We start from the raw sequence: 9,673 nt of genomic DNA, 5'->3' as shown, positions 1-9,673 counted from the left end.
TCTAATTATAACCTTAAAATAGCTGTGACTGTCTCTGAATGTACGCCAACTCTAGGTTTTACAAAGGTAAAACTAAATCTATTACTATTAATAATATTTACAATAATATAATGTAATAATTCAGTCAGACTGGTGTCTGTTTTTACAAGACTAATAGGCCTTATTTTATTGATTTTGCCATTTATAAAGGGACAATAAGGGGGAAAACATTCAAAGAAACAAAAAAGTTAACAAACTATATTATAAGAGAAGAGTAAAAGTGAAGCACAGCTGAAACTAATAACATAAACAATGGCTCTGATCTGTTCAAGTGTCCCAGTAACCCTGTGTGACAGTGAGTCAGCATGCATGATCAATACCCGGACCCTGATACTGAGTCAGTTAAATGGAACACACCCATCATTCTTTTTTTATTATTTAAACCTGTCATTTACTTGGATGTGCCAAAATATCCTGTGTGAAAAAGGTCTATGGTGCCATCATTTGTCAAAGGTGGTACTTTTTGTCTTTGACATTTGAGTAGGCTAAGCTAAAGTTCCACTCCACAAAAATATATTTTTTGATTAAAAATTGATCACATTTAATGTAATTTGAGATGGATCCCTGGTTGTGACAAATGCACAGAGAATTAGCACTGAACCATAGACTGTATAAATAATGGACACAGCCACTGTGGCATCACCCATTGGTTTGTGGACTGCCGTTTTGAAGCCTTGAGTTCAGCATTTTATTTTTTTTTGGGACACGATTGGCAGACAGCCTGTCACTCAATCGGCCCTTAAATGTGCGTAACTTTGGGCCTTGATAAAATGTGAATGGGATATGAGATAGATAGATAGATGAGATGAGATATAAAAAATCCCCCTCTGTACAGTTTTCATTACTCTGTTTTGGAGCCAGCCTTAAGTGCCCATCTGATGAACGGCAGTATTTGTCACTTTCTCACTGGCTTCATTTTCCAGCCCTGGAGGTTTCTGCGTGAACCCAACTCTGCAGTTCTCCTCAACTCAGGTGGAACACCACCTAAATTAAGAATGCCAATGGTATTTCCATGGCCTAGGAAAGTTCATTCAATCTTTGTGAACATGAGCCACTCTCTCAAAGCCAGAAACCAGAGAAGTAGATCCAAATCTCAAACTTGTGATGTCATCAAGTAGGTCTATAAAGTCTGGAGCTGCTCCATAGACAATGAATGGTAGCCTGAGTTTATGGACCCACAGAAAGTTTGTTTCCCTTCTTATTTCCAAATGAGCTTTTTTATTCTACAAAGGTGTATTTAGATGATTTTACCCATATACTCAAAACATTTCCCAGAGTGTTCTCAGTGTCATGTATAACATCTTTACTGATTCATTGTCTATGGAGCAGTTCCAGACTTTATATGTGATGACATCACAAATTTGTGCTTTAGCACTGGATTTGGATTTGGAAGAAAGTTGTTCACATTTACTAATATATATTTTTTTAACTGTGTTAGACCCGTAGGCTGTAAAAATAATAGACACCTCTGTCACCCACTGGTTTGTGGACTCCCATTTTGAAGCCTTGAATTTGGAATTTCGGCTGTTTCCATCTTGATTTTTTGTACCAGGCTGTAAACATGCTTATTTCTGCTGTAAAGCTAGGCATTTCAACATGGGGGTCTATGGAGCCAGCCTCAAGCAGCTATTCAACTGACTGCAGTTTTTGGCATTTCTGTGCTGGCTTCATCTTTTAGTCCTGCGAGCTGCTGCTTGATGGACAATGAATATGAGCCTGATTTCGTGGACTCAAGGAATGTTTGTTTTCTTTTTTTTTTTTACCCAAATGAGCTTTATTATACTGCAGTGTCTTCAGGTCTGAAATAGAAAATGAACCCATATTCTCAAGTGCTCAGCGTCATGCATACAATTTCCACACATTTACATGGACAAAATTTCAATACTTTTCCGTAACTTTTTAAGGACCCATAATATAGTTTTTAGAATTTAATTCTTGCCCCATTTGCATGGCGTTTTCCAAACAAATCAGACTGAAACTCTGTTTAAACATGAATTCAGCTAGCAGGCATACATAAAGGCAGAGACAGAACACAAGGAGAAAATGAGGAAACATGCTGTATGGTGATGGTAAATAAAATGTCACACATATTGGAGGTATGTTACACCAACAGCTATATAAAAACATGAGCCATTAAGCTACATTATGTGAAGGTTGTCCATGGAAGATTACTGTAACATCTTCATTACAGCTACAACATTCCATGACTTGAACCCTGCTTATAAGATCTTTACCAATCCATTGTCTGTGGATCAGTTTCAGACTTTATACATGTTGTTGCATTCACTAATATTTATAGACTGTGTTAGACAATACAAATAGTTCTTTTGTGAGCAGCTTTTAGCTCATTGTTTTTGGAGACCTAAATAGAAGTATAAGGAGAGTGACTGACTGAATACAAAACAAATCAGTCTTCTCTAACTAACAAGTGGAGTTTACTGCCACTTTTTTACACATTACATCTTGCTGTGTGGGCAGTATCTGTAACAGAGAATGAGGAATCATGAGTTGTGCATTGTTTCTAAGGTCGTTCATTGTTCCTATGGTCGTTCAGCCGAGTGATAAATGGAGTACTTCCCCTTTAAGAAAGTGACAGCAACAAGCGGTGGAGGAGCTGGTCAGGAACTGGCCAGGAGCGGACGGCAGTGAAGGAATCCCAAAACTTTTCCAACACACAGTGTCGTGCTCTGTTTACTCTTTAACTTCGCCTCGGGCTTGTCAAAATAACGGTTACGTTGCCATAGTGTGTGTGTCGCTGATGAAGTGGATGCTACTGACCGCTTGGAAGAAGGAAACTTACGAGAGGAAAAAAAGTTATGGAATGATGCCCGAGCGACTGCATCCCTCCCTCCAAAGTTCAGCTAAGGTGGCTAACGTTAGCTAGCCTGGGACTCAGCTTGCTAACTCTGATGTGAAAGTTTGGATAAACGCTTGTTCATCTGTCAAAACGAGTAATAACGCACCAGGTGTGGTGGAGAAGGGCGTGTGGGTATCTAAAGCTCGTGACAAGCCGAAACCTTTCATCCTCGGCTTGTTATCTCAGCCGGACCAGGTTACAGTATCAAGCTAACCAGTTTTAGCCAAGAGGAGCTAGCTGGGAGACAGCTAGCCTCTGTTAAGTGAAGTTAACGATAGTTAGCGTTAGTTATACTCAGTGAGAAATGACATGACACTCACCTCTCGTCTACTTTTACTCTCCATCACTAAAGACTGCAGTGTTTTTGTTTTTTTACCATTCCTGGAAACTGAACCGCTTTATAACTTGCATGGACCAACTGAATAGTATCAACACTTGCTGGATGCCACTTGAGGAGATGTGATGAGATGAGAAAGAGAGTGATAACCCTCACTGCAAGAGAAAGGAGCTTACTCATGTCGTCATCATCACCTTCAGTTTTGTCTGTAAATGCAGATAAGAATGGCATGTACAGGCAGTAAACACATTTGACAGTCTCAGTAAGGAGCTGTGTTGGCTGTGGACCACTTTGACAAACTGTGGGACTTTTAAAGAAGTTAGTTTGAGTGATGTAAGTCACCCTAAGCCACTCTCTACCAGCCCTGCATTTTTTTTTGGCTTTTTCTGTTTGGTCATAATCCCTGCCTCTTTATCAAGACTTTCTGGAGGGCATTTCACAGTGGTCTGCATTATTATCACCATTGTTCATCACCCACATCCAGAGGGCCTGCGTCTCGGATGAAGTGGAGATTGCTATAATGAAGGTGACAGTGACATTTGGGCAGACGGGTGTGGTGGTGCCCTGCAAGGAGGGGTGGACTGTGAGGGACCTCATCCAGCAAGCCACACAGAGATACAGGAAACTTCTGGAACAGGTACTGCTCATAAAATGCACCCATTTGCACCTTACAGTTCGCCCCTTGGGAGAATAAGCAGTGTTGTGACTTTAATGTTTTGCTATAGCTGCTCCAAATCCAGGCAAAGGTGTTTATAATTATTAGTATTGTTTTGACCAAACAATTATTTGCTCAGTGCACAAACATTAGTAAAAATTGAAGGAAGCCTTAAAATACAAGCCAGTGTACCAGATGTAAAGAGATGACACACTATCCAGTCATGATTGGGTATTTTTTACAGATGTTTTGGGACAGGTACTAGTAGAATACTAGATTTTTGTTACCTAAACAATACTTTTTATAGATGTCAATAGTTTTTGATACCTGCTATTTAGAAAATAACTACACACATAATAATAACTAACACCTTGTACATCACTTTGAAAATGCAGTCATGGTGGATGTTTTGTTCATGTAAATGCAGCTCATTTGTCTTGAGTGGCAATCATTGCAGAATAATATCCACTGATACCAGCTAGTCCAAGAATATGAACAAAAGCATGAACAAATGTAATTTAAACTCCTTTTGAGTCTGTTTGACCTTTGAGCCATCAGTTAGCTACATTATTCATTGTCTGAAATAGTTTTGTAATAAAGTGTGCAGATTTTTATGAACTCCTGAAAGACTTGGAAAAGAAGCAAGATAACTTTTTATGAAACAGCACTTTCATAACATTTGAGGTTTTCCCCTGAAGTCATAAAAGAATAATCGAATGCTCTGTCATTTTTATATCATGAAAGGGCCATATGATTTTCACATCCCAAAGTCTTGGGAAATTAGACAAAGCCATGGAGGTCCAGTTCTCCATAATTGCTGTATAAAAAATTAAAAGCATATCTGATGTGAATTGTGATGGTCCAGACAGGAGCAGGCATGAGTCGTTTCCACTTTAGTTGTGAGTGTAAAATGCAAATGACTCCCTCTTGTGATTCCTTTATGACTGCTGTTGATTCCCTGCACTGCTCTTGGGGCAGAAACCTCGTGACCCCCATCAGACGACCAAATCTTCTCAGTGACTCGCTTAATATTGGCTCCATTATTCAAAGAGCACACCAGTCATATAGATAGATGGTCTCAGTTGTGATTGAAGGGGAGATGTCAGAGCTGTGTGTGTGTTTGTGTTTATGTGGGACAGACACAGAGACAGCACTTGGAGATGGACTCATTTTTTCCATTCTACTTTCTTTCTTGCTCTACCTTTTTTGCTTCTTCATCTGCTTTCATCTACCCGTATGCGAGCCCTCCCCACTCAGTGCTCTTTGTGTTTTGCTGCCCTTCATCTTATTTATCATCCTTTTCTGCTCACTTGTACACTGCCTCGCTTCCCTTTCATTTGAGCTCTTCTTCCTCTTTGAACACTTCCTCCTTCACCTCCTGTTCTTCTTTATGAGAAGAGTCTGTTCCTCCTGGAAGTAGAGATGAGTAGTCTACATTTTAAATGTTTAAATCTCTAAACTAAAAGGGTGTAAGGGTGTAACAGTGAATACTGTTTTGGATAGTATTATTTTAAGTGTTCAAACTCCAATTTAAAATTTGTTCAGTTTTTTTTTGCAAGGAAACATAGACTGTAATGATACTGCAGCTATTTTGGCATTTCATTCAAAAAGGACGAAACAACTTTTGAATACTTTTTGAAAACAATGCCTAAGCTTTAAGCCTCTAGGTGGGCGTTTCTGTTGGCACCTATTGACTGACTGAAGGCCTGCTTTTTCACAGCAGACATTTTGGTATGTTGTAGTTGGAAAAGCACAGGTGTCACTGATAACATTAAAAACAACTGCATTCCACTTTGGTGAGCTTGTCCCAGGGTCCTGGAATTGTGCATAATGGCTCACTGGCATGGCTTACTGGGACACTTGATGGAACTGGGCATAATGAAATGTGTTTTACCAGTATTTCTCATGCCAAAAGATAAAGACATATTCTGTAACTTTTCCGCATTAAAATGTCTAATAATGACAAGACCAATTTTACGTATTTTGTGTAGCTGTTTTCTCACATTAATTTAAATGTTTCTAACAAAATTCAAACCCAGAGAAATCTGTAATTTTAAGCAAGAACATGGTCCATGTCATTTGGCCATTATTGCACTTTGTGCATGTACCTGGGTTGTGGTTGCCTGCCATTTATGTTGTTGTAAATCACATTTTTATGTTATGCTTGGTCGTTTTTGACTGTATGTTTTATGTGGATGAAGGATTTTACTCATCTGTCATCTGGATCATCAGGGAAACAAGCTGAGCAAATGTTAGCGGCAGCTCAGCTCCAGCCCATGCCATGCCAAACAGTGTCGAAAATCCCCACTGATTTTCAACGTGACACTGCTTTATTCAGTGTTAATGGTTTACTGGTAAATCACTGGGTCAGTTTGTTTTGGAGTGGATGACACCTTTGCAAATAATTCAGCTCCTGGTACAAACCTCCTGTACAGTGAATACTGAGGGAAGCCTAACAGGAGACGCTGACTGCAATGGCAGCATTACCCCATCTTTTGGTATTGTTTTGATTGAGAGGCCCTAGCGGCAGAATTTAGTCTTCATATTGCACCCAAGTCCAAGAACTCACCAAGGAGATGCGTACTACTTTATTAGCAACAAATACATTTTATTTTCAGTTTGCTTAAAAAAATGAAACTCTAAAGGTTAATACGTGCCATGTGGCCGTGCAGTTTATCTCTGGTCTAACACAAGAGCAGCGTCATTTTAGATTTTATTAATGTTCACTGAGAGACACAATGAGCGCTCCAGGTGTGTTTCCCTGCAGCAGTGATGTGTGTAATGATGCACCTCCCTGCTCTATCGATTAGGTCTCCCAGTGTTTAAATACTTTGTTTCCTGTATGTGTGAATGGAATGCCTTGTTAAGCCCATGCACGCTGTGTGTTTTGTCCTGCCCTCCTACGGCTCTTCTTCTTTTTTCTTCTCCTCTTCTTCTGTTTTCTCTCTCTCTTCTTGACTCTCCCACACCTTTGTCAGCACTTTGCAGCCTCTCCTCCTCTTACTATGTTTACATCCCCCTTTGTAATTCTGTTTTTACTTCTCCTTCCGCCCTCATTCTTCCCACTTTTTGATAGTTTTGGCCTCTTTCTCTTCTCCATGTTTGTTGTTTGAAATTTTAAATATTCTCCTTTTGTTTGTGTTTTTCATTCTCCCCTTTCACCTCCTTTGACAGCCTCCTCAGCTTCTTTCTCCTCTCCCTTGTACCTCCTCTCTGGGAAAGAGAATACGTATTCTTCTTAATTGCTTCATCTCATCCCCTCTTCTCCCTTTGTATTTGTTTCTCTGTGTGTTTTTCTCTTGCTCTCTTCCCATCACTCAGTCATTTCCCTGTAACACTAAGCTGTTGTAGCTGTGTAATTATGGCTGTTAATGTGTTCCAGGATTAGAAAGCAAGGATATGTGTGTGTTGCAGAGCAGTCCAGTTCCTAATCCTCCCTCCCAGTGCTAGGCAAATCATGTTTTTAAATTGTCACAGAGACAGCTTGCTTTCTGTCTGACTCTCTCCCTCCTCCCCTCCTCCCTATCTGCTTCATCCTACTCAGAAAGTATGCTGCTTGTATTAAAAACATTTCTTTTAATCTTGTGTGTTCCTGCACCCACTCTAGCTAACTGACACTGGCAGTCCCATTTATCAGCTGCTTTGTTAGGAGTTCCCACAGTGGTGCTTAAGAAGAGCTAACACTTAGAATGGGCATTAAAGCTACGCTTTAGTGAAGGGATTCTTGAGGTTTAGTCTTAAGTTGAGTTTCAGAGAGGATTTATTTTGTGTTTCAGCTGCATTGATTTTTTTTTTTCTTTTAGATTCACATTGATCGCAGCCTAATTATTAGAATTTGTATACCCTTTTGTGTTACCCAGTATGGGACCAAAGAGGGATAGAGGAGACATATGGGATTAGAAAGTCGAAGGTAATAAGAGAGTGCTGATGTATTTGTATGTATGGTACGCCCGGCTTTTGTTATAGTGCTGCATTGAGAAGTCCCCTTTAAGTTTTCTGGAGACTTACAGCTCATGCAAAGTTTCAGTGGAACCTTAAGTCTTGCTTAACTAAAACTGTGTACAACCTTGAGTTTGGCTAACCTGTTTTAGAACACTAACATAATCATTGACTGATGCTAAACTGTAAAAACATAGACAGTTTGGTGGAGGAAAACAATTTGGAATAAAGCTCAAAATAGGGAAACAAGATGGATCGAAACACGAAGGATACACTTCAGTTGTCATATTACTGTATTGGTGCATATTACTGTATTGGTGATAGTTTTTTGCATCTAAACCCAAGCCCAGTCATTTAATAATCCCTATCAAATATGTTATTAGTTTGTGAAACAGTATGTATGGTGCAAATCCAGTTTAAGACATTTGATTATCTCTTCATTCACTAAAAGGCATTTTAGCTGTCTATTTAATATTTAAAACGTAAGCATTGTTACTAGAAATTGGAGACAATATGCATTTATAACATATAAGACTGATGGTAAACACAGAGCACAATGCAATAAACTGCAAAGAAATGGAGCATGAGTGGGTATAATTGGCCAATACCAGTCTACCAAAAGTGCCTTGATATTTGGCTCCAATGCGACCACTCAGAGGGTTTGGGACACCCCTGTAATATACAGCATGCCAAGTTGAAGGTTGGAGGTGGACTGTTGAACTGAGAGGTGTCTTCAGTCAGTAGCTTGTTTCTCAAGTGTCATTATTGGATTAATTGTCATTCACCTCACTCAATCATCAAGGAACTAAATGCACCAAGATCTATAATTATTTGTTATAAAACCAAGAAGCAAACAGCTTGCTGACAGCCATAATAGGGAGCTATCACCCTTGATGGATGAACATGGAGGCAAAGCAGAAAATTGTGGTTTGAGAAAAAAGGAAGATGGAAGTACTATTAAAGAAAAACTAAAACAACAGTACACCATGTTCTTGGAGAGAGGTAGCAGGGAGGAAATGAATAAACCTTTTGAAGAGATCAGAACAAAGATGATACATGTAAAAAGGGAGATAGCTGTCACAGCAGGGCAAAAAAGGGAAGTGTGGCCAGAGACAGAGGAGGGAGGGAGGACAGCGGAGGCTGTTTTTCGAGGGGAGTTGTCAGGAAGTCATCAGCTTGTTGACAGACTTCTTAATTACTTTTGGCCAAACAGACAAGTGTGCTGTTGTGTGTTTAGGAATGCTTGTTTATGTGGTTTCAGGTTTAGTAAGATGTTTGCTGTATAATATCAAACTGGATATCGGTTTATATGTTCAGGTGAACTGGATTTGAGTTTTCTCTCTAAAGTATACATGCTGTACATGTTTACACACATGTACCATTAGATTATATCTATATTTGACACAATGTTGTCGTGGATAGTGTCGTGTGTGGTCCAAATATGGCCACAAGTATAGAAACAAATTGTGAAACCTTTTTTAAGCTGAAGGGTGTGTTTCTACATGTTGGCATGTATGGATTGTAAGGTGAATGTGTGTGAAAGAGTTCCTGCCTTTGTGGGTGTATGCTGTGGTTTCATTAGCCAGGGCAGGAGGGCTGATGAGGCGTGGCCAAACAAGCTGATAAAATCGTAAAACATCCTGGACCCACGCCAGAGCACAGGCAATTATTCCTGAGAGGGAGGGAGGGGCGGGGAGGAGACGCGTGCCGCTTTCTCCGCACACAAACTGCAGGAATGTGTTGATACAGCCTGATACCTATTCTATTCTGTTCTGTTCTATTCAGTGACTGACAAGCTTACCATAACTAGATCATCAATATATATGAAAATGAATGCCCACACATC

At 39.7% G+C, this 9,673-nt stretch overlaps 1 protein-coding gene across 5 annotated transcripts in view; it reads left to right on the top strand.

Annotated features, from left to right (window-relative positions):
* Window positions 1-2,645: 2,645 nt before the first annotated feature.
* The window catches only part of LOC125899761 (partitioning defective 3 homolog B-like), a 265,237-nt gene continuing 258,209 nt past the window's right edge, over window positions 2,646-9,673 (top strand). For all 5 annotated transcript variants that reach the window (XM_049594278.1, XM_049594276.1, XM_049594275.1 and 2 more), the window contains exon 1: window positions 2,646-3,870. In XM_049594278.1, coding sequence (XP_049450235.1) covers window positions 3,754-3,870 — 117 coding nt within the window. In that variant the 5' untranslated portion in view covers window positions 2,646-3,753. The remainder of the gene's footprint in view (window positions 3,871-9,673) is intronic.

This window comes from Epinephelus fuscoguttatus, linkage group LG13 (genome assembly GCF_011397635.1).
Source record: "Epinephelus fuscoguttatus linkage group LG13, E.fuscoguttatus.final_Chr_v1".
Lineage (NCBI taxonomy): Eukaryota > Metazoa > Chordata > Actinopteri > Perciformes > Serranidae > Epinephelus > Epinephelus fuscoguttatus.
The sequence above is the reverse complement of the archived record's forward strand: the minus strand, read 5'-3'. Positions and strand labels throughout refer to the sequence as shown.